This window comes from Andrena cerasifolii, chromosome 9, assembly GCF_050908995.1.
Source record: "Andrena cerasifolii isolate SP2316 chromosome 9, iyAndCera1_principal, whole genome shotgun sequence".
Lineage (NCBI taxonomy): Eukaryota > Metazoa > Arthropoda > Insecta > Hymenoptera > Andrenidae > Andrena > Andrena cerasifolii.
The window spans coordinates 8,034,010-8,058,998 of record NC_135126.1 but is presented as its reverse complement, the minus strand read 5'-3'; the positions used below and the strand labels follow the sequence as shown (position 1 = coordinate 8,058,998).

Genomic DNA, 24,989 nt, shown 5'->3' with positions numbered 1-24,989 from the left:
CCGCAGAAGCGTGGACGGCCGCTGATCGACTAGCTGCGCCTGGCGAAAATCGCTTCGCGCCGCTGGGAAGGAGGATTGGCCGGATAGGTGGGCCACGGCGAGAGAGGATGGGATAGAATAGACAGCTGGGAACTTGCACGTTATGCGCGTATGAATAGGTACGCGTGAACCGAATGCTCTATACAGCATACTGGCGACGGAGTTTACGCGGAGGATTGGAGATAGAATCACTCCGTGAATCACGTCGCAACGACCTTTCGTTTTGAAGAATGCGATTCCACGCCGCGATCGAACCAATCGCAGCTGCACGGGCAATCCGATGTCCCTCTGTGACGCCAGCCCTTCTTTTTTCATGGGAAACCGCCGCCTGGTTCAATGGAGCCGGCTCCACGCGCCCGGAGCCTCGAAAACGTGCGAAAACCGCGGGGGAATATTCTGTCCAGGGGTGTGCACCATCGAAATCACGAAAGGATCAGGGACGTTCGAGTGGCGCGACGCGATTTACGAGAGAAGAATGCAGGGGACGGAACTTTAATAGCGGATTAATTAAATCTTTGACGTCTGTTATTCCGTGATTGGTGGCTTGGAAAAGTTTGCAACGGATAATTGAGGTACTTATGCATACGTGGCCTGGAGTAAGCAGTGCTCAGGTGGATGAGTATCGAGAAGGAGGTACAAGGGTGGAAAGGACTAATTTAACAGACAAGTATCAGGCGAGGTAGTTCCGTGATCGACGTACCTCTCAGTCGAGTCAATGATAGAATTTGATTCGCACTTCGTTTTGTCGTGGACGTTGAAAAATAAAGGGCGTCGACGTCAGCCACGGTAAAGTCGAAGCGCGATCGATCCTAGCTGTAACACCGCGACACGGTACTTCCCAGGTCGATCGTAGGACGCGATAGGGACTCGTACCCTTTTATAGTCCCTGAGAAACGAAACTGCTCGAGGTTTCATTGGTGTCGCGATGACGATCGGCGGTTGTTGATCGACAAAGAACGCTGATACCAACGGAGGGTTAACCCAGCGGTTGATAGCATCCACTATTTCTGTTGGCAACAGTCACCGTGGCCTTGCACGCGCGGAACCCTTTGCAAATTAAAATGCTAGCCCTGCTACGTCAACACCGTAGCTCGAGTTCGTCCGACGATTGGACCCTTTTCTCGACAGCTCCACTCGAAATCACCCCCTAACGCGAGACTCGGAACGGAGGTGCACTCCACCCTGCTCCCACTTCAAGAAACTGCAGTCGCCGTTCGATCCGTCCCATTGCGTTTAATCACCCGGAGTGCCCCCAATTACGCAGTCAGTGTCCCTGCGAAAAGGGAGCAGCGAATCGTGCGACCCCCTCCTCGGAATTCCGGCAGAGGTCGAATAAAACGCGACCCTGCTTCTCCTGTGTCACGTACGGCCACATGTCGCGCGTGCAATAATCTTAATCAATAAGCTGCCGATTCCGCCGGATCGCGAGGTGTGCAGGGGATCGGGAGCGTGTAACGTGCCCGGCTGGCACGGAGGAAGGGCGGATTGGAAAGCGTGGAGCTCGTTTTATCTGGCCTGCAACGAAATGGTCCTGACGCAGGCAGATCGTGCAGATCCCCGCGTGTCCACGGAGAGAGAGGCACCTGGGTCGGTCGGTTTTTTATTCGAGCGATAACGGCCAGGACGTGACGAATGTAACGATCCTCTCTGCTTCCAGATTCCGCGGTTGGAGAGATGGTGGTCGAGGCCGGCAAGAACGTGACGCTGAATTGCCCCGGCGTGACGGAGGACTCGCTGATACTGATGCTCGAGTGGCGGGCCGACGGCAGGCAGCTGCTCGAGTACAGCAGCAGCACCACCACCGTCTGGAACCACCAGAACAGAATCTCCCTATCGCCGAAAAACTACGCCCTGCAGTTTCACCCCGTCACCGCCGAGGACACCGCCGACTACGCCTGTCTGGTGAACGTGCGCAGCACTCCGGAGGCTATCATCAAGCTGATGGTGCAAGGTGAGTGTTCTCGATACCCTTTGCCCCGAATTTCACTTGTGCACCTGCAGGAATCAGTTTCATGAAAGGAACCGCGCGGAGGAAATAAGAAGTAGACATCTATCAGCCTCGCGAAAAGACGATCGCGGGCTACTTTTACGACTGAATCGTAAAAATAATTACGGCAAACCAGGCCGAGCTCCGCGATTCTTTCCAGCGCGTCGAGATTGTCCAGCTTAGAGACGCTATAATTAGAGTCTGGCCACGAGCCACTGACCGCCATGTTTGGGCTAAATCCTACGAGAGGGAAAGAGATATACACCATTTCACTCTTAACCACCCCTAACAACTCTTACCTTCATGGCGGTGTTTTACTTCTGTTTACTTTACGTAAACAGGTATATACGTAGGTATATCAAGAACTTCTAATTGCGATTGATTCATACAAATTGGGTGGATGTACAGCACCCTTTTGCAAAAATTTATTACAACTAAGATTGGTATAATTGACAGATTTAAAAATCAGCGGGAATAGACGAAAATTGGCGGACAAGTCAAAAGTGGCCAAAAAAGGTTATGTTATGAAAGTGGTTATGAATAAAAATAATGTATATATATATACATTATTTTTTACTACCGAAATGCACATTTTCATATAAATAGATATTACAAACAATTAGAATAGTATGGCAAAAAAACATTTTTATTAACTTTCAAACATATAGTTTTTTAAAAAATGTGTTACAATTAAGATTAGTATAATTGATAGATTTAAAAATCAACGGGAATAGACCAAAAATGGTGGACCAATCAAAAGTGGCCTTCTTCTCGTGGCCGGACTCTGATTATAGTGTCTCTATTCCAACTCGAACGAGGGTGAATTAAAAATTAACCCCGACCCCGCTTGGCACAGATCCAGCGAACCAAAGGGGTCAGGTGTATTTGCGTTTTAACCTTGGCGACTCATAATTCTTCGAGTTCGCTCGGGTCCTAATCTACCCTCTGATGAAGACAGAATCAATTTCCTGTCACGGGGGGGACCCGTCGTTTTTACACCGCCCCTCGCGCGAATGTAAAACGCGTCGTAAAACGTCACTCGGAAAATGAACGTGGCTTGTGCATTATGTAAGGGGGGCGCTCGCGACGTGCCGTGCGCCGCGGAAGATTTTGCAAGTCTTATTATTTTAGAGGAGAGCAGCAATGAGTACCTTCGTGGCTAACGAAGGCAATTCTCGCGTCACCGTAAGCACAGCTTAAACCACGCGGTAACCGAGCTCCCGGCAACTTCGATCCCTCGTTGCTGCCACGATATTGGGTAAACTTGCGACCCGCTGGGCTCCAAATTTCCACCCTAATGTCAAAGCAACTCCCCCAGCGGCGTATCGATGAACGAAAGTTGGTTAAATCCGAGGAGCACGCGCCTAGATTCCTCCCCAGGATCGTTAGGTGTCCAACGTGGACGTCTTCCCACGATCGACGACAGACGTTCAGTCCCTCTGTTTGTTGGAAGACCCAACTTCGCGGCAAGATCCTTCCTTTTTTTTTCTCCGCCAGCCAGATGGGAATCGTGGGCTAGCACCGCTGAACTTCGAATGCGTTTCTTCTGTTCGTCGCGTTGTTAAAAATGAAGAAAACTTTGCCGGCGCACTTACGTCGCTTTTGGCCCGCGGCTGGGCAGAGGTGTCTCGGGACCCCTGGGAATTCCACGCAACTTGCACATCGATCCGCTTTGAACCCTGGGAACGAAAAATCCTCGTGGTTAGGTGTCTTCTAAGCCCGATGAAATATTTCGCCCGCGGCCTCAGCGGGGAGGAACACAAGGGCGGAGATCCCTGGTACGTCTGTTCGTGGTTCACCATGTTGTCGAGAACGTCGGGGGCTTGAGGGTCTTGAAACGACAGTTTCCACTGTTCCATCTGTCCTCTATCGTTGATCCTCGAATCAGGACACCCTCCGTTAAACGGAGGAGGAATTAATCGATTCGTTTGCTCGAGCTAGCGCGAAATGGCCATTCTTTTTTTCCACCCCCATCTCTGGCTGGGGCTGCTGCAATTTACGTCCATTGAACCGGTTCGCCACAAAAGTTGGCGAGCTTACGCAAAGTTCGCGGCGAAGTTCGCGACGCCGACAAAGGAGGGAGCTAGGGAGCCAGAAAGGGATAGCTCCGCCTAACTACCTCGTTGTCCGCCGTCGTTCTAATGCTTTATTTTACAGTCGAGTTTCACCGCTCGTCGGAGTGTTTGCCCTAAGTATTTACGGCTGATTTGAATTCGTCACGTGCAACCCGCCGCGTCAAAAGCTAACTTTTCCGAGCGTCCCATAGGCGCCGGAATCCTGGGGGGTTCTCGTTAAAACTTCCCCTCGCATAACTTGCGGCCCCGAAGTTTCACACGCGCGCACACCCAGCGCGGAAGAAGAAGAGGAGAGAAAACGGGAAACCGAACCCCCTATCGCGCGTTATGCCGCGGTCATTTGCATTCAATGCACGATCCGCGACTCGATTTGAATAAGAAGTTTCTCCCCGCGGCTGGGAACGAACTGTCTCGAAAAAAATAAATTCCATATTTTCCCCGAGATTTCCCTCTTTCGTTTCTCGCCGGCGGGAAACAAACGACGGCTTCGTGGACGATTAAGAGAGGCCGGTCGCGCGGAAATAAATTGCCTTTCCCGCCGACTTACTTATGAATTCCCTTAAAAACGTTAACTGCGGGGGGGACGAGTCGACTCGTCAGTTGGAAGTGCCTCTCCATCGGGCTAAACGAGGTGGCGCCTCGCGAAACTTTAATAATAACGCTCGTGCCAGGTGGAGGGAATCGCATTATTTACTCCGCTATGATCATTGTTTCATGTGTAGCATTTTCTGCGGGCGAAACGAGTGGTAACTTTTAAGCACACTTTTTTTTAAACGTACTAGGGATGTTCCTAACCAACAAATAACCCAGTCACATAATTACTCAGCTCCCATTGAGCCTGACGAATAAAGTGTAAGCAATCGCTTTTTCTTAATATTTCACTAGGAATTGCTTAAATTCCTGCGAATAAAAACACAAGCATTTGCTTTATCTTGTAGGAATACCTAAACTGCCTAGGAATTGCTTGAAGGAATCGCTTTTCCTTAATTTTTTAAGGAATTGCTTAGAATCGAATGAATAAAAGAAGCAATTGCTTTTCCTAAATAAACAATTGCTTAAGAATTTTTAAGACTGCTGTACCTCATGCTAACATTTTCTTAAAAGACCAATTTACTTCATCAGTATGTATTAGAGAGAAAGCGTATGAATAAATGGTACATGAAGCTCTTTAAACGATTTAAATTCATATATGTATATATATATTATACAGGGTGTAACAAAAATGATTCCGTTCTTTAAAAGGTAAGGTATTTGGGTAACTTCTCGATGGTCGGCGTTTCTCGAAGTTTCCTTTTCTGCATGCTGCAGTCGTAATTTTGTTTACGCTGCAATAACGTGTGGAAATGGTGCACTTCTTAAACATCCGGAAAGAAAAATTTTCTAATGTGCGAAAAAAATGCAAAAATGAAGATTTTCGAAAATTATATCTGCAAAGGCGGGCGCGAGTCAGGAGCACTGAACGCGAGCGAGCCGGGGTAGCTCGAGAGAGAGTGAGAACGTTACCGGCAGTCACAGCTACCTTTTACTTATACGGTCTAGCAAAGCCAGCAATTCCTTACGATTTTTATTCATATGAAAATAAGAAATTCCTTTTTTGTTTAAGTAATTGCTTTTTAAGCAATTGATTTGGCTAATAAGGAATTGCTTGTAGGAATTGCTTAGATTTTATTCATCAGGCCCATTGACTCGCTAAACTTATGCTGCACTGTTTACCTTGCTTTCATCCCCGGAATATTCATTATCCTCTTACAGAATACCATCCAAGCTGTTGAATATCTGAGTAATTCGTTTAAGAACAAATAACCGGAGCCTCCCGCTAAGAAAACTTTGATGTAAGTCGAAGCAGGGTAGACCCGTAGCTCGGTACACATTCGAGATGTTATAAAAGCAGCTGAGCCACGTAACGGAGGGTTCGGTAAAGGGTCAAGGAAGCTCACGTCGAGGGGCTTAATCGCCCCCGCGGTTCATACTTCAATCCTCGAATGGCAACGTATCCAGCGAACAGTCGGAGAGATCCTTCGCGTTCACGCGGTCCCGCTTTCGAATACCGAAACTCCGCCCGCCTCTCTTATATTGTATATTCCGCGTAGCGCGTGATAGCGTCGGGGATTCAGGACACGTACCGTTTCACCGGTAACCAATATCCGCGTTATATCAACCATTAAAATGAATATTTCTGCAGTCCGCGGCCGCCGTGCTTTTTCAACGAGAACATCCTCCCCGCGCTCGATATCTGCTTGAACGTTCCCGCGATGTGCGTTTCAGCTCCACTTTTCCATCGTTAAAAGTATCGATGGCAGGTCCGCGGATTCCAGGGACAGATCTTCAAACCGATTTTCATTTTCGTTCCCTTTCATTTAGACGGGGGATTATTTGCACCGCGCGCGCAGTCGGCTTTCTACGTGTCCTGTGACTTTCCAAGCAGATTTTTGCCCTTAAGTTAAATTAGATTCGCGGGAGCAGGGTTGCGCGAAGCGTGGGTGCCCCCCCGAGCTTTGAATCTTCCGCGCGTCAAACGTGCCGCTTCGTCTTGTCCCCGTTTTTCAGTCCTGCTCAAAGAGAACGTCCTCCAGCATCCCTTCGACCATGCTTCGAATATCCAGCGCAATAATGAAACGTTTTGAATCGTAAACGTTCCTTCGAAACGATATTTGACGCACGCCTCATAAATCGAAGGGATAAAACGATACAGTTACGCGGAAAGAAAACGCTGGCCGAATTTATGGCCCCCTTCGTTCGTAAATGTCAGCGATAGTTCACTCGCGTTTTTCCCCTGCGTTGTTCCTCTTTAAACGGGGGAGCGGCAAGCTCGTAAAATCGTTTCGTAATATAATAACGGCAACTCCTTCACTGATTAAATCTCATTTATATTTCAATCGCGCGGCCTCGTTCCGCGTAAAAACTTGGCAATATTCCGCGACACTTTAACACCGCCAACTCCTCGGCTCCTTAAAGCCGACGGGACTCTAAACTACGCGTAGGGCGCTGTAAAGTAGCACGCTACTTCCGAAGCTGTACTCTGGGAACAAAGACACTAAAAAAAGGATCGAGCGACTGTATATCGTGTTTGATTGCCTTTCTGAGTTACAGACACCCCCGTGTCCCAGGAACTGTGTTCGTCCATTCCCAACGAAAACGCTCGGAAGAGTGTGTTACCGTGTCGCGGACTTGCCCATACGCTCGATCAGTTCGAAGTACGGAAGAAGCTACAATTCGAAAACAAGATCGGCCGGAACGCGAGCCCGCGCGAACTTTCGTTGCTGGCCCCGTGCTTCTAACTTCTGCTCCCAAAGCAAACATCGCTCCCCACGTGAGAAGGAGCAAAAGCACTCTGTGTTTCTATCGATTCTCGAGGTTCGTTACCCGCGAAAATTAACGAATAGGGACAGACCTGGCAAAGAGGAAAGGACGGAAGTGTACGGAAAAGGGAACCAGAAGAAAGCGAACCAACCGAAGAAGGGGGGAGTCCCTCGATAACGATCGCCGCTTTGTTTCCCCCTCGTTCTCTACCCCCCTCTTTTTATTTCTTTGAATAGCGCGCGCTCCCCTTCGCCGACGCGCGAAACCCGTCGCAGATAACCACGTTTTCCGGGGAAATGGTTCGAATTCTGTCGGATGTGGTCTCGGGGCGCGAATGTCGATGGGAGAGAAAGGAGTCCGATTGAATATGGAAGGGGCTTCTAGGCTGCGCTCTCGTTAATCTTCAAAGGGCCAGGCCTCCGCGCGAGGCAACGTCGAAATTGAATAAATGTTTTGGCCTCTCGTCGTAGGGCCGCGGGACGCGTGTGGTGGAAGCTGCTGACGAAGGATCCTTCGGGGCACGGGCCACGAAAGCTCGCCATCCTGCTGCTGGAGCAGGCGAAACAGTCCTTCGCTCTGCTGGCCCTCGACATCAACGTTCAACCCGGCGGCGAAGAATGAGAAAAGCAAAAGGTCGCTTATCAAAGGTGTCTCGAAAGCATCGTTAACCCCGCCGGAAGTCGCTCCACTTGTCCTCCTATTTATCGCTTTTTACGACACCGCGTGTGCGCGACCTCGTTTCGATGCACACACACCGCACACTGTTTCAACGTTTACGGCGCCCAGCAGCGGCAGCGGGGGATGCTGCGACAATGGGGCGAAAAACGGAGCATTGTTGGCCGCGCCGTGTACCGTCGCGGTTTGGAATTCGACCTCTCTATTCTGCCCCGGTAGCGTTCGCCCCCTTTTTTTTCGATCGCCGCGACGATGAGAATTCCATTAAATCAACCGGAACGACGGTATCGATGCGCGTCGCTCGTAAATCACGTCCCCGACCTCCCGAGGATCGCGCTCGTGATTGAGAGTTTGATAAAGGAGCGAGGCTTCGCGGGAATATCGAATTTGACGGCTCGGAACGTCACCGTAACGAAGTTGCCCCGGAAGCTCCTTTTATTTGCGAAGCGTGATTCCGCTGCCTGGTTGGGAAACAGAAGAAGTAGCCCGCGCTTGTAAATCTCCGTTAGACAGAAGTCTCTTGGCAGAATCCAGCCGCCTAAGTAGTATAATTGGGCGGCACTTCGGCTTTTAGGAGTGGACCCGCGTAATTAATCGTGTCCGGGCGGCGCAAGCCCGTTCCAGAGGCTGTAACCTAGCTCACGTTTCCACGGCAGAACGTTCGGCCCCAATGAACGGTTCTGGAACTTCGAAAACAAAGTCCGCGCTCTTGTCTAAGCCCCCCTTGATCCTCATTTCTAAACCCCCGGCCATCGACTCGTTAAACAGTCCCTCGGTGTCGTTCGCTCCCTTTGACACGTTAATACAACGAGCACCGGTGATTGGAAAGGCGTTCCGCGCCAGGGGAGGGAAAAAGATACGAGGCGGGTACGCGAGGAAGGTGAGACACTCGCGGAACCCATTCTACTCGGGATCTTGTAGCGGATGCATAAAGCAAACGCCCGGCGCGAATTATCATGCCGCGGCGGGCTTGCCGCATCAGAATCCGGGGCCATGAATAAGCGGGGGAGTCGTTTAACAGTGCGCCGGTTTTTTCGACTCGGCGGCGAAATCATTTCATTCATATGCATGACAGAATCTGCAAGGAGCGCGGGAGTAGAGAGAAGCAGAGAGACGGGCGGCCGCGCGAGCCGAGCTGGAACGCGGGACAAAAGGAAGGCGGCGAGGGACGTAGAAAGAAACACCGCGAAATCTCGGTGCCGCCTAACGAGCCGCGATTATTCCGCGGATAACGACCACCTGCAGACGCGCGGCTACGATCTTTGCATCCCGAACGTGCCTACGGTATTGTTTGCGTCAATTCGCTTCAATCCTCTCGAACGGAGGCCAGGGAAATTCGACCAAGACGTGAATATGAATCTGACGAGTGTTAATTCTGTGCGAACGAAAGAAGTCGACTGGTTGATCCCGTTGAAGGGACGTTAGAATCCTCTGATTGTGAGCACGAAGAACACCTCGATGTATTCGTCAGTCACCCTGGTTTAATTCAAGCTTGAGGAAAACACGTGGAAAGAGGCTTCCCGGGAAAGGAGCAATGCGTCAAAGAGTAACGGCTCGTTGCTAACGTTGCATCAAAGAATGTGCGTTCATTGATACGGTAACGCAGGGAGGAAGGATGCTGAGACTGCGGTGGCAGCTTGAAGGTAGCGCCGAAGCTGCGCGGTAGCCAGCCATTTCGCGAGTAATCGTTTTCTGCATCGTGCCTACCCTTTCAGCATCGCCGGAGCAGGACTTGCGAGGCCTGTAATTAGAGCAAATGAAAAAGTCTGTGAGGAATATCCCCGGGTGCAGTGGCGTTCCGTAAGAGAAGGATACTCGCAGCTGCGAACCGAGATGGAAAGGGTCGAGACGGATCCTGCGCGACCGTTGCGAAGTGGAATATGGTCGTCGTCGAGGAGGAAACGGTGGGAAAAGCCACCGATGGAACGAGCGCAGTGGCGAGGGATCGCAGACAAATATTATAAAATGTCCCGTTCTATCTTGCCAGAAAAGCCTTTCAATCGTCCCCTACTTCTTCTTTTCTTCGCTCTGGCCGACTTCGCGGTCGTAGTCAGCGAATCGAGTTGCACTTGACACGATTCCCAGTCATGTCAGGCGGAAATTGCACGGTGACACTGTAATCAAAGCGACCGACTTAGCGATCGAGTTAATGACGTATGTGCCACGCGTGTAAGTGGTTCACCGCCTGACTTATCGTCGGCTTCATCTACTGTCGCGTATCGAAACAGATTTTAATCAATCCGTAGATGTTGGTACGAGCAAAATTTCCACCGCTGTCGATACTCTTCGCTTTACTTCGCCCGTTTCGACGTCTCGACGTCTTCGTAAATGTTCGACTTCGACATGATTTTTTAATTTGGATTAATCAATTCCGCTGAGCTATATCTGCTGACCCGCGATTGTCTATTTACGTAAGATTCGACCATCGATTTCGGTCGTTTGAAGGAGCAGAAATTATTGTGTCAGCTGGACCAGTCACTGGAATGGTTAAGATCACGGCGATACTGCCGTTTTAAATTAGATTCGCTCGCTGGGATTTTCAGAAATTACCGTCGCCTTTCCGCTCAACTGTGCTTCCACGGAAAAGTCTGGAAATTGGAGAAACACCCGGCAGAACGACGCGCTGTCTACTTTCGAGTAACGTATTACCCTTCAAACACAATCTATCACGTCTCTGCCCTGCGCAGGGCGAATACTAAAACGTACGCGAGCAACTAGGTCGATCAGGTGACTCAGGCGACGAGTTCGAAACAGATAAAGCCGGAAGAGGAGAGACACTTCCGGCGGAGGAAATAAAATTTCTCTTCCTCAAGATTACTCCACTACTTGTCTTCCGTGCGTTATTGTCTGCCCGAAGGAATGCCGAGTCTCCTCTCCCGCCTGCTTCCTCTTACTTCTCTCCATTCCTCCAAACGCTACCTTCGATATTCGGGTAACGGTTCAGGCTAATGTTGTCGACATCAAGCCACCGAAATCGTCGCTTCTAGCGCCAACCCCCCTGTGACGAAAGAGATGCATCCAATCCGTTGCATCGCAGCTGCTCGCAATGGCAACAAATCCCGTGGCCGCAGGATTGCGGCTATCGAATTCCGGTAATTCGAGCCGCGCGAGAATTTCCACCGCAGGTCGTAAAGATCGACGGAGCTGCTTGTAAATTTCCCTGGAGCTAATTCGATATCGCGCGAGTAGGCCCGTGGTATCGCAAATTCGGAGACCGTCCCCTACTTCGAGTCTCAGCATCGAACAACTCCGTAACTCTGAGGTGTTAGAAAAAAAAGAGGAGCGTTGACGGTGGTGGGAAATTTCGAGGGTGGTAGCCGGTTAACAGGATCGGCGTTTAATTAGTCCGGTGGAAATTCAGGGCTGTTCGCGGTTCATTCGGCTGGCGGAAGTGACGGACCGTTTGTCAATCGATTAAAAGGACGCGCGATTCGAAACTGTGCCGTGCGTCGTGCTTTCGCGGGCGTTGGCCGGTGCCGGCGGATTCGTGCACGCGGATCATGGCCAGCGCATGTGTGTGCGTTCGCGTCTGATCCCCGGGGACCAATTGAATTCAACCCTGAAAGGGATGTTACTGCCAGTATGACGACAGATGCCAGGATGTGTGTATAACGCGAAGACTTGCCTTCTCGCGTCCATGTGTTGCACCCTATTCGGCGTACAGTCACGAATCCACGCACACAGGCACTCTGCGAGGCTGAAGGGCGCGCAGAATTCGTCTGGCCGTTGGTAGAACGAAGAAAACGGCATCACGGATGGGGAGCCCCGTGGCACGGTGAAATTTTCAGTGTTGGTAAAGAGGGCGCCAGCCGAGAATCCCATCTTCGCTGTATAACTGTCGTCTACACGCTCGCAGCCGAATAAACTCCTGGTTCAGCGAAAATGAAGCTGCTCAGACTTCCATCTTGCTTATTTAGCTGATACGAGTAATAACAGTGCCGGCTATATCAAACGATACTTCACTTTCCCTCGTCTCGAATCACTTAAGAGTGTTTTCCTTCGCCAATCGCGCGGAGTGTGGGCTCTCGCATCGTGCGTTTCCAAGTGCAATTGAAACTGGAAGAATCACGAGACAGGCCTGGTACGGCGTTAGAGAACCTTAATATTACCCGAAGCACACCGCTGAGACACGTCACTCCGCGTTGTTCTTCTGGAGCGCGGCCAAACCGTCCTCCCCGTATCTCGACTTTCGCATTATTACATCTAGGAAACGGACTGGCGGTTCCGCGTTTTGTAGCCGCACAGAATGGGGACAAGGGAATTCTGTTCCTTCGCGTAAGAGAATCTTCCCCAGTTGTCTCCGTCGGGACGGTTCGTTTCAGTCGGCCGCAGCCTTTCACGGGAATTGAAGATTGTTACAGCCCGCGAATCTTTGGACGGGCTCTTTAACTTATAAAGGCTCTGTTTGATCTACTGCGAGTGCAACGGCGAAATTACTTCGCGAATAAATCATCTTCGAATGCGGGATGGGTATGCCAGTAACGCTTGGGACACTCGAAACGTCAGAGTCGTGAGCTGGACATTCCTACAATCGAGACAGGGATATGTATTGCTCTCGGTAGCTCGGGCTGACTAGTCCGGGTAATACTACTTGAAACTTGGAGCAGTGTCTCAACTAATCGGTCTAAACTCACGAGCACGAAGCGCCCAAAGTTTATCCAAGTATTTTTTTTTTACTTTTCATTCGAATCATCCACCTACGGTGTGAATTTCTCAATCTCTTTTCAAGAAGACCGCATCATCACCTCTTGTATCCAGCACGAGTATGTCGCACGAAAGACCACGCTCCTATTTAAAAAGTTTCCACGAACTCCCAAAAGTAACATGCCAGAACAGTCTCGGATTAGCATACCGTTCGTTACTCACTGAACCAGGGAATAATCTAAAGCCAGCCACGCTGCGAATTCTTTCCCAGCACGTGTCTCGTGACACGGGGCCGTTTGTCGCGTTCTGGCCCTCTTTTCTGCCCGCGAGAGCCAGACAAAACTGTTTTTCCTGGAAAACCAATTACCAGACCTACCTTCCTCTCTCTCTCTCTCTCTTTCTCTCTTCCTCCACTCTGTATGCATAGGGCGTGCTCGCGATATCACGATAATACACGCGTATCGAGGCCGTAGAATCTTTCTTCGTTTCGTTATCCCCCGTGGTTCGGGGCCCAGTTCCGACTGTCTGGTCCAGGAACCGCCGGCAAATATTCAATGCGGCCACGGTGATCGAATTAACTGTGATTTTTTCCCGTGTCTCGATATTTGACTAAGTCCCCGTGCAAGCTGGCTCCGCGTAATTGCCAGGTCCGTTTCGCGTTTCGTGGTACCCCTTCGATACGGCAGCGTCAGCGCGGCGTAAAAACATCGGAGCTTCGTGGAAAGCATCGCAGAACGAAATTATCGAAGGGAACGAGGACCCGGCCAGCGGGGGCCGAGAGGAGTGTGGCCTGGATAGTTGGTCGAGCATGATTTCGTCCGGCAACGAGGACGCGAAATTAAAAGGGTCGCGAGTGTTCGTCGGTGACATACAGCGAGAAAATCGGCTGATCAGCCTGTAGGTGATACTATCGACCGGAGAGGGGGGCCGACACATGCAAATGAGAAACGGGTTGGCTTCGTAGGAAGAGCGGAATAGAACCGGCGGTGGATTAATGGCTGGGTGTTAGACCGTGCGAATAAGAAATAAATGCTCGGTGGACGTTGATTCTCCGACTAATCGAACGGTGTTGTGCAGAAGGAGCTAGGGGCACACGCGAGTAGCTGGACGTCACGTGCACTGGGGAAAGTCGATAGAAACGGCTGCAGCCTCGCTTCTTTTTCCCCTGTCTCTCTCCGCTTTTGCCAGGCGTGGCGGCGTTACCCCTTTTAATTGAGGCATTAACCAGCCAGCGGCAATTTATTCCAATCGATCAGCAATTAACTACCGTCCCAGAAGCAGAGAGACCCGACGTACAAATGCCCGGCGGGCACCGCTCCTGCCCACCTTACTTTACGTCCAACGTGACGCTGCAAACAAACTAATCCGCCGGTTCCGTAGCTTCGCGAACGAGCGTTCATGCTCGTCATTAGCCGGGCTTGATCGACGTTCACCTGTTACTCCCGCTCGACCACGCAACTTCCACGGCCAGATGGTAATAAGTCATCGGTTGCGCCGCGGCTTCAGGCTAATTTCTGAACTTCCCCTTGTAATTTATACCGACGTACGCGCACGTACCGCCGGAATCATTATTTTCTCGACTATGCCCATTACGCGTCACCGGCCCCGCGCGACCCTGTAATTTAGTTTCGATTCCGCGAACAGGTAGGAATATCTCGGGAAGCTACGCTCGGAGCCGACGCGCTGCTTGGATTCTCCGCGCTCGGTCTCCTCCAGACGATTTCGTGCAAAGTGCGCGTGACACCTGCTGTTCCCCGACTCTCCATCCCCCGCTCGCTCAGAAATCAACAGGGTGTCAAGAATCGCGCCGAGGAAAAGCGGCGGCTTTTATTTTCAACGTTCAACTGGCCGGGTTGCGCCGGGCGCGTACCAAACGAAAGTGTATCAAAAGCACGATCGTTGAAAGTAAAGCGCGATTAGCCGAGTAATCGTCTTACCGTCGGGCAGACGCGGCCTGGATTCCGCGCGTGGCCGCTCGATTTCACGTAGACAAACTACGGCGACTCACGTGCCCGGCCGGTTGAATAAAAGGAGCGATTTAACGTGCGAGGGGCGAGCATGCCACGATATAAATGCGCCCACCCTGCTACGCCGGAAAGTGCTCCGGTTACCGAGATAATGAATCGCGCGCTGAAAAATAGCGACTTTCCTCAAATAACCCGCTAAACCGCACGCTCCTTCGCGGTCCCCCTGTTAAATTTTCGGCATTATGCGGTAATGCTTCCGTTCCGTCTTTCAACGAGCATGCAACCTCTTCGGACCTCCGCTGTGCCGTAGAAATAGAGCGAACGCTGATAGGTGCTTCGCCATGATTCGTTAGCGCTCCACCGCGAAACGAACTTAACGAGAATTTTGATAATCCTGACGATTCGGAGTCAATCTGGATTTATTAATTCGGTGGAGAGATATCGGTTCAACCGTGGATCCGAGGAAATGTGGAAATTCCTGTAACACAATCGACTTAACAATGATTGGCGAAAATCAGAGATGGAGGTGAGGTTCCAAGGAGCTGGAGGAATCATAGCGTTTCCGTGTTCCGTTGGGGTGGAATTTGCAAGTGAACGCTCGTCGCGCTCTTAAGGATTCGCTCGGTAGCAATAGCTGAGAGACAGTTTCCGTTGGCGAACTTCACGGCTCCTCGGTGAGCTGCGCTTCTCGACACTTTAGGAATAATTCTCCTCTCGTCACCGTCGTTTCGCTATTGATGAACTATTCTTCGCAAGTTGCAGTATCAAAAATTGATCGTTTTTAGCCCGCCGTGGGTCCCGCCATCCTCGGACTGGAACACCGCCAGTGTAGCGTTTACCCGCGCGGTGAAAGTGGCTTACAAGCCACGGGACCCTGTAAAATATGAAGGAGAATTCCTTTTCCAAGCTTGCACGGCGATCCATTATTAACGCGCTCTTTGCGGGTTTACCGTAGACATCCGACTGCAACCGCTTCTGGCACTCTCGGTGCTAAATATTCATGAACGAGTACGCCCGCGTAAACGATATACGACCCGTTCTTGTTAACATTGAATATAATTACGTCCAGGGGTAAGAATAACAGAGAATTAAATTCGGAACAGTTGGCAAAGTATTTGGTCGATCCTGCGAAAGGAGAAGTGGCGCAGCCGTTGCCGGCGCCCGGTACGCTTAATACTTGGCGGAAAGTCCGGGGCTTTTCGGAGCAGCTCGAGGTACAGCGGGGAATTTTAATAGCAGATAACCACTATCGGCGAAGGCTCTGCCGTGGCTGGCTTTTCCACGTCTGGGATAATGAAACGGGCGTTTCGAAGGCGTCGCTCTGGCCAGCGGTGACGCGCAGCAACTCGGTCGAACTCCCCGGTTGGATTTTCTTCCCATTCAGCCGAGAACCTGGCATAAACTGCTCCCTCTTCCTCCCCCAGCGAATTAATTTCCATTCGACTGCCGTCGGCCCGAGCCGGACGACTCGCCACTTTCCTCGCGCCCGACGTTGCGACTTTTATTATCATCGACAAGACATTCCGGCCGATGCAGCGTCCTCGGTGACCGTTTCAAGTGTTTAAAAGTCCATTAAAAATCGCTGTCCGCGAAACAGACGGGCGAGTCCCCGTGGTTCCACTCGTTTGAATTTCGAAGACCAAACAGCCGAGCAACTTCTCCAAGTGTCCTCTAATTGGACACTCTTTTCCTGTGTCTCTGCTCGGAAATTGGTCCCCCGGGGAACTCTCGAGCACGGCGAAACGAAAGTTAGCGTGCTGCGTACGGCTCGCTTTGGAAGATCCTCGAAATCGTGGTGCGGAAGGGTTTCCAGCTCGATGCAGGGAACGCGAGAAGCCGCGGGGTTCGAAGGGAGAGGGAAAGAAAACCCGGCCCTCGAAAATTTCGATGCAAATTCGACCGGGTATCCCGATCCCGTGTACTGGCGCCTATCTGGAACCGATGCAAGTTTACGGTTCCTCGCCCCAACGAGGAGATCGGTTGAATTGGATGATACTGCGAGAGCCGAGGACCTCCCATTGACACGCGTGTTCCATTTCGGAGCGACCAGCAACGGTGTACGACCTTCCAGGCTGGCTACGAATCGGCCATACGATTGTACAGCAATTGGGGCCTGCATAGAAAATTTATGGGTATCTGGTGTTGAAACAGCCGGAGCTGTGGCTCGTTAGAATCGAGAGTGATCTCCTGGGTGGAAGGGTTATTGGAAGGCTCGGGGCGGTCGTGATTACCAGGACCGTTATTGTTCTTTGCCCGCGGAGCTGGGAAGACCGGGGAATATTTTGAAAAGCGCCGAGCATCTGTAGCCTGCTCCCTCGTAGACAATTCAGAGGCACGTAAGAAGCATTGCTGATAATACGATCGTCGCGCGCTCCAGAATTCACGTGCAGAAACGATTTCTCTGGACACGTGGGACACGAGGCGAATGGGTCTCGTCGCTGTAAGCAAAGCCGCTTATCCGTTGGAGAATTCTTGAACCGGCGGGAGCCAAGGAAGATCGAGGATGATGCCCTGTGCGTCGATGTGCAAGGGCGGCGGCTCAAAGAAGCCAGAACGGGCTGATAGTAAATGATATATCCTCGCCGGTATCACTCGCAACGGGAATGTTATTTTTACCCAGCAGCTCGTTGAAAATTTATGAACATCCAGTTCGCCCGGGGTCCGCGTCATCTGCGATAACCCCGGGAGCTCATTTAATCTTAAACGTTGCTGGATAACAACAGTGCAAATCTGGGAAATAACGTTCGCCCGGTTGGCTAGCGGGGGGTCATTCCACGCGAAGTCGGACACTTTTTGGAGCAACATTTCGGATTTTGGTGCAACTTGGATATTTTGTAGTCTTTAGGGGTATATAAACATATCTCGAAGGATTCTTCGAAATGTCAAAAATTGTGGATGTTACAGCTCTTTGAAGTATAGTGTTTACTATTTTTCCAAAAATTATAACTGTTGGCCGCTGCGAGTAACGCACGGCCCGAGCGACCAGTCGAGCCGGTGTGATTTGACGCAGCGTTACATTCAATTAATTTTCATTTGGCCAATTTTAAAACGTCCACGTTTTTCAAAATATGTCCATAAAGAGGAAAAACAGGGCTTTCTCCTCCTATTTTTTTCAAGTTTGTAATAAGGTGTCTTCAACTATAAAATTGCATTTGTTTAGAACAATTACTAAATAAATGGTCAAATATTCGTTATTATTAAGTGAAATAATTTTTGTTAGGTACTCTTATATCTGCACTGTAAGCACCCAAAAGGTCGTTTTTATCAGTTTATTAGTTCAACAGTTATAATTTTTGGAAAAATAGTAAACACTATATTTCAAAGAGCTGTTAAAGATATGTTTATATACCCCTAAAGACTACAACACATCCAAGTTGCACCAAAATCCGAAATGTTACTCCGAAAAGTGTCCGACTTCGCGTGGAATGACCCGGGGGAGATATTGAATCCTCGAAATAATTCTTTAATCATCCCTGACCATCCCTTTGCCGCGGTGATAGATGGGCCGAGATAGAGCAAGGGCGAAGGAAAGGAGGCGCGGGCTTAAACGGTGGGATGCGTTACTCGCCAAACCGCCGGAAGCCTTTTTGCATCGTTTTCGTAATTACCGCCCCGGTTTCAACGGAACAACGATTAGTCTGCATTAACGCCTGATATTACGGCCGGGTCTCATGCGATGTCTGCGCCGGCATAATTAAAAGAGCGTTCGCGCGATGACCTTTCCGTTGCGCGCCATGTTCCGAAGGAAGCTGGAGCGATCGAGGAGTAGGCTTGGGTTAACGTTTTCCTGGTCACCCACGCACTTTTACATTTCACGAGGAAACTGGAGCGTTCCCGGGGCCCGCGTAATATCCAAGCGGTCTCGAATGTACACGGGTATCCCTCTTTCGTGAACCACGGGTCTCGATGTTTTGATGAAACCGCTGCTCGACAAAGGGGGACTTTCATTTCCTTTGTGTGCCGAACGCCGGCCACGCCCACGCACAGAGGCCTCGCTGAGAGCAGGCCATGATGACGGTCGAGTCTCCCTGTTTTCGCGCTGGGGCTAATTGCATATCGGCTATCGATCTAGGGCCATCGAGATTCGCATTCATTTTACGGGTGGCGGCCCTGGAGGGATCGCTTACCGCCGATCGACCGCCACCCAAAATTCAGGGGCCCTCGAACCGGTGCGAAATTGTGTCGACGGTGCGCGCGACGGCTCACAGATCGGTGGCATCCGGTGGCCGGGCCTATCCTCTTTGCGATCGCGTTGTCATCGGCGGAATCACCGCGAAACAGAGTCGATGACTCCCGTTTCCTTTGTGGGTGGAAAGTCACCGCCACGCCTCCCGTCTGTGCCGAGCTTTATACAGATGAAAGAGGAGTTCACGTGTCCTCTTGATGAACAGTGCAACGACCATTGATCACGGTGCGTCTGTTATATTCGATCCTCGTGTGGTCCAGGTTGTTTGCCACCTGGCCACTGAGCCGCACCGATTTAAACTTCATCCACGCCAGCCACACAGGCTTGGTTCCCGGAATGCGACGATATATGCGACGGCTATCCGTGAATCGGAGGATTTATGTGTAAAAGACAGAACTTTTGCTGTACGTGCTCGAAATTGGATTCATCGATTTGCTCCTCTCCTCGAGGAGCCACTAGCTGGTAGATCCCGCCGCGATAATTCACCCCCGGTAAATTACTACGATTTTGAAGACTTTCGGTCGCGTCTGCCCGTCTAGAACGCGGTTACTTCCATTCCCGTTCAGGGAGGACTAATTGCATCTGACACATGACCAACGAGGGAACCGGGATAGACGTTGTCCAGGATGGCTTCGCGGTATCGAAACCGATCGGCTCCAAAACCTCTCGCAGTCGGATCGAGGGCTGCGGAACAGCGTTGCGGAGAGGCATGGCTTAGGCGGTTGCCCGTTACCGGGCCAGGAATGAATAATGCAACGCATCACGTCACCCGAACCGCTGCACAACGCTGCAAATCTCATCCTCCCAGCGATACTAGCCGGAGTAGCTTCGTGGACCAGCCTAGAACTCATCCCTTGTCCTCCTCTCGTCTCCTCCGTCTGCTCATTTTCCGCCCTCTTTTCTTGCCTTTTCGCCGTTTCCGGCCGCCCCAGTCGTCGCTTCGTTCCCGCCACTTTCTCTCGCTCTCTCTTCCTATATCTTCTTGCACTATCTTCTTCAGAGCTTCCTTTATTTCCGATCTCTCGCTACTGCTACCATTCATACCGCGTTTCTTTCCGCCCCTCGCCGCCCGCTTTTTCTTTCCTCGTTCTTGCCCTCCCCGCCGGAAGCTCGACTCCCGTTTTTCTTGCTGCCCCAATGCCATTATCCTTCCAGCTGCGCGTACCCCTCGCCCCCTTGATTCCGTGCCTTCGGACACGAGATTCGTTAATTGGTTTACGATCGCCCGACTATTAACGGGCGGCTCGTTATACACCTGGCTGTCTGAGGATAGAAGTGGATGACGTATAATGGGATGATGTTCGAAGTTTAATAAGCGGTAAGTAGAGTGTCGGGGAATTCGTGGAGAGGTTCCAAATATAAGCGGAACGGAGTATTTTTTCTCGGTGCTCTCGAAGTGTATTAGACATCAGTGGAAGCTTAAAATTGACACGGATAATTTTAGTTCACCGTTACCAAAGGACCATTAACGTGGAGACATATATTCCGGCGCTCTTGATCATTAACGGAAATGCAACTAGGTCTACAAGTCTATTTGTCCACGAGTTCTACGTATGCTACCGCATCACACGAGCAATGTGTAAAGGGTAGAACTTATTTGTCCACGATCAGTCCATTTACATGGCTATTCCATGTCGAGGCTTAACAACGCCACATCGAGATGCGCAGCATGTTGGTTTACTGTAGCAGCAATGAGAAATGCTAACACAACGTCACATCACTCCTCATCTCCAGCTGGCATCGCATCTGATTTTGAATCCAATTAATTCCCCTTGACAATGAGTCGGCGAGGGGGGGGGGGGGCAACTGTTGGCTCTCCGTCGTGGAAATTTCTCGACAGCCCTCCAATTTCATCATTCCCCCTCCCCCGGTACCGCCTCAGGAAAGAAAACCGCATTCCCTAAATACACCTGTTGGACAGGTTTCCAATCCAAATTCGATAAAAGTATTATACCAACTGCTGCACAGTCTGGGACGTAAATTGAGCGACTCCGCATTCGTACGAGAGGCTAGATATAGACATTTCACTCAATTTCAACGATTCCCTTGTTAGCAACTGCGAAAACATCCTAAGGAATCGTTCAAACTAAATGAACTTGCCGATTTAAAATCCCAAGGAAGGTTCCATTCAGAAACAGCTCATTTTCTTGTTAAATCACTAACGAACTGTCATTGCTTTCCTAGAAAATATTTCCTTGATACGTAGCTCCGTAAATGCCCCTACTGTGCCCCTTCGTTGGATAATTTACTTTACCATATTCATTTGCGCGTGAAAGATGTTTGACAATCTACGAGGCGAGGTTCTTCTCTCTTCCTAAGCAATTCAGCGCAGCAGATGGTCGTCTAAAAGAGATGTTTACGGAAACGATCCCCCGTACAGGTAGTTCAGCACCTTTTGCTCCTTTTGCCTCGCTTCTGTCACCCTTTTGGCTCCGCTCTGCTTTGACACGGGCTCGTAAACGCCCCTGCACACTGTCAATAGGGGCGATTCTCCTTGACACATTTCCACTTGCCAGCAGCGAGTACTTTTCGACTCGATGACGAGAGGGTGGCAGTGGGCCGCGGCAAGGTATTATACTTTCGAACGACTCGCGTGTCAACGAGACCTCAGGACTGTACTCGCGCAATTTCTCTAAATTGCGACGCATTCACGTGCGAAGAAAGCGCCGCCTAATGAGGATGGAATGCTTCCGGTCGGGGGCGAAGATTGTTTTTCAACGAGATTTTTCAACGGCTCCTTAATTATCGCGGAACTACCTTCTTACGTCCTTTCACTCGCCAGAACGAAAAAGATTTCCTGCGAATAAATTGCACGACGACGGGAACGTAATGGCGCACCGGCGGCGAAATTAACGTCCCCGCGGAGTCGCGTCCCTTTCGTGTGACACGTAACGCTTCGGTTTACAATTTTTAACGTGACACGTCCTCGCTGCCCGCGCGATATTCCATCGAGACGGAGGGGAGGGCACTCGAGACAGGGCGAATGGAAACTTTGGAGGGGACTGTAAATGAAAGCCAGGAGGAAGGAAAGCCTCGCGGTAACATCAAGTGCTCCTGGAGAGCATATAATTTCTTAAAAAGCCGAAGGCGAACCTCGCTCGAGGGGGTGGGCCATGGAGTAGCGCGGAAGACGTACCTACCTTTTCCATTATCAAATTACTTCTCCATGAAAAAACAGTCTTGCCCCTTTGTCCTCCAATCTGAACCACGAAACGCGTTCTTAACAGGCCATTCGATTTATCTTACCTCCCCATGCTGTGTCTGTGTACTTTAATGCAGACACGCTTCCCTCGTCGATGCTTGCCAATGTCAAAACCATATTTTGCAAATTGAAATCGTTCCTGCGTCGTTGCTACAGCGTCTGCAAGAGGTTTACTTCGCGCTCGCTGTACGCGGGCGTGAAAAGATTCCCGCCGGAACTGAGCATCGGCGATAAACTGTTTAACAAAAGTGTCCAAGTTCCACCGGAGGGCGGCGATACCGTTTAAAAATATAATTACACCGACCACCGACCGCCTTATCGCGATAACGAAGTAAATGACCATCGTGTTAATGTTCGGCCCGGGCGAGAGTTTGTAGTAGAACGAGAGTGGCGCGAGGGGCGACAGGGGGTGGGTTAATTTCACAGGCAGGAGACAAAAGTTCCTGGCGATGGTGAACTTTTAAAGCATTCGACATAAAGGGAGGAGAGACGACGGTGCTACTTTACTTTTGACGGAGCTCGAAGGAGAGAAGGACAGGCGTATAGGGGCGGCTAGATTGCCCCGGGGGTAGTTCGGAACTTCTAAAAGAAAAATTGTACGAAGGGCCACCGCGGGAAAAAGGAAATTTCCATATAATAATTAGATCCCCAAATTACTGTAATAAAAGAGTATGATTAACTCGGGATATCTGGCCGCCCTTCCCCGCTTTCCGTCTTGTACCACCCTTCGCTTTACATCTCGGCGCGGTTCCGCTGCCCCGTTGGAACCGACAGAGATAAAAAACCGTGGCGCGGGTTTCGTGGTATTTTTTATGGCGCCCGTAATATCCTACAGTCCTGTTCAGCGCGTAATTCTCCGACATTAACGTCCGTTCCCCCGGCGATGAATTGTCGCCCGCTACCAGAACATCGTGCTCGAGGCTGGCATTATTTCGCCGAGGGGCACGGAACAGAGATTCAATCGTGCCGCGTGACAGAGTCGATTCGACGATCATCGACGTGGCATCGCTCGCCGCGTTTCGAATCGTTCGGCGCGCGACGATCAAGGAAAACGGCGGGGACACGTGTCGTTCGTAATTTATTTAACAGGGCTAGGGGAAGGCTAATGATACGCGATAAAAGGGACGTTGCCATTACCCCGGAGATCGTCAACATAATTCACCGTTGCGCGGGGCTGGCCAACAACAAAAGAGAAATGGGGAAAAAACGCTGGCTGAAATTGTTCGACGCTGATCGAGCGCGGAATGCTGGCCACGTTTTCGTGTTTAATTGACATCCATCAGGGGAATAATCGCCCCGACGAGCATAATATACTCGACGCTTTATGCACAGCCCTTCCGTGCCCCACGAACGCGCAAATGAGCGGCGAGCGCGAAGACCGTGCAGCGAAATTTCCCTCGGAAACGAGAACTAAGTTTTCGGGGAAAAATTCGCGCCGTTGTAATTACAGATATGAGAAAATCACGAGACCAGCGTGGGTGGTCGTTAACGAACGCTGCACTGTAATGTAAATTATCTCGAATTCTTCCACGAAACACCCTTCACGTCGCGATGCAACCGAATATGCCGCTGCCATATCCCGCGAGTTGCATCGTAACTCAGTTCACGTTAATTGATTAAAAACATTCGACCTTCTATCGACGCTCAAGCGCCCCAAAGCAAGAGCAGTAGCATTCCAGGAGGATGTCGAAAAGAAGCGGGGAAAGGTTCTTAGTAAAAGGAGAAACTGAAATAATGCAACTGCACGAAAGAAGTTACATCTCATACCACGCTGTTCTTGCCTCAAACGTTCCATCATGTTTGCTCCGAAAGAAACCGACGTACTTTGTGTCTCTATAAAATTACAAGCCCTTCTGAAAGCAACAGTTCATTATTCTCCTTGATCTCGAATTGGACAAGACGTAAAAGAATACGAGGCGAGTTCGATGGGCAAAGAAAAGGTTAACAGCACCGGTGGTTACCGGAATCTCGGTTGGAACGCCGATTCGAAAGGGATGGCGATATTTGCCCCGGAGTTCCCAAGAAAACGTCGCGCGTAATGGAGTCGAATGGGAGCAGACGTTTTTTCCACCGTTCCCGCGATTCGAAACTTTGCCGGTGCACGCCACCGCGCTCCTACGATTTTCACCGTGAAGTCGCGACGTTTCTTCTCGATTTACGATCAATGGGTTACGCTGAGATATGAAGGGAATTATTCTCCGCGCTATCTTGATAGGAGATTCCACTGGGGCCAGTATTTTCGGGAAAGAGCTCTACCTCCCTCGCTTTACCGCCATTACACGAAAAGAGACGGAAGTAAGATCGACCGTGCCCTCGTATCGAAATTAATCTCCTTTCAACAATTACGAATACACTCTCCAGCGAACGTGACAAATCGGATTCACGAATACCACTGTACACGCCTTTCACTCTCCGAATTCTCAAGTCAATTTCCACCCCTTCCCCGTTCGCAAGTTTCTCCGAACGACCGCAAGCATTTTCTCCAACTGCGAAGCATTTAATAATACCGAGCAAGCTAGCGCACCGAGTTAAAGACAGTCCGGGCTAACCAGGGAGCTTTAAATTCCTCCCCTTCTTGGATCGCCGGACAAGAAATTCCAAACCGAAGCGGGACTGGCGCGGCAGTTTCGCGCGGACGTTCGCCTTCGCGTAATCAAAATTGGCCTCGGTTCGCACGTTCGCTGATAGCCGAGCGCCGGGGCATTTTCCTGTTTCGTCTACCGGCCGGAGGTCCGAGGCTTAAACCACCCGCGGTATCGCAGCCCGATCGAAGATTCGAGGCCGGTATCGTTCCTCGAGCGAAAGTCACTCGCCGATAAGACAGCCTCGCCGCTTAAACTCCCGTGCAATTGCTGTGAGCATTGATCCGAAGTTTAAGCCGAGTTGCTCGCGAACAGAGGAACCCGAGAGTTCA

At 50.6% G+C, this 24,989-nt stretch overlaps 1 protein-coding gene across 7 annotated transcripts in view; it reads left to right on the top strand.

The window, feature by feature from the left end:
* The window catches only part of LOC143373519 (putative receptor-type tyrosine-protein phosphatase mosPTP-1), a 352,753-nt gene that overhangs the window by 128,758 nt on the left and 199,006 nt on the right, over positions 1-24,989 (top strand). For all 7 annotated transcript variants that reach the window (XR_013086479.1, XR_013086478.1, XM_076820871.1 and 4 more), the window contains exon 2: positions 1,697-1,990. Coding sequence is in view for 5 of the 7 variants with exons in the window: in XM_076820871.1 (XP_076676986.1) it covers positions 1,697-1,990 (294 nt within the window). In the remaining 2 variants the exon portion in view is untranslated. The remainder of the gene's footprint in view (positions 1-1,696; positions 1,991-24,989) is intronic.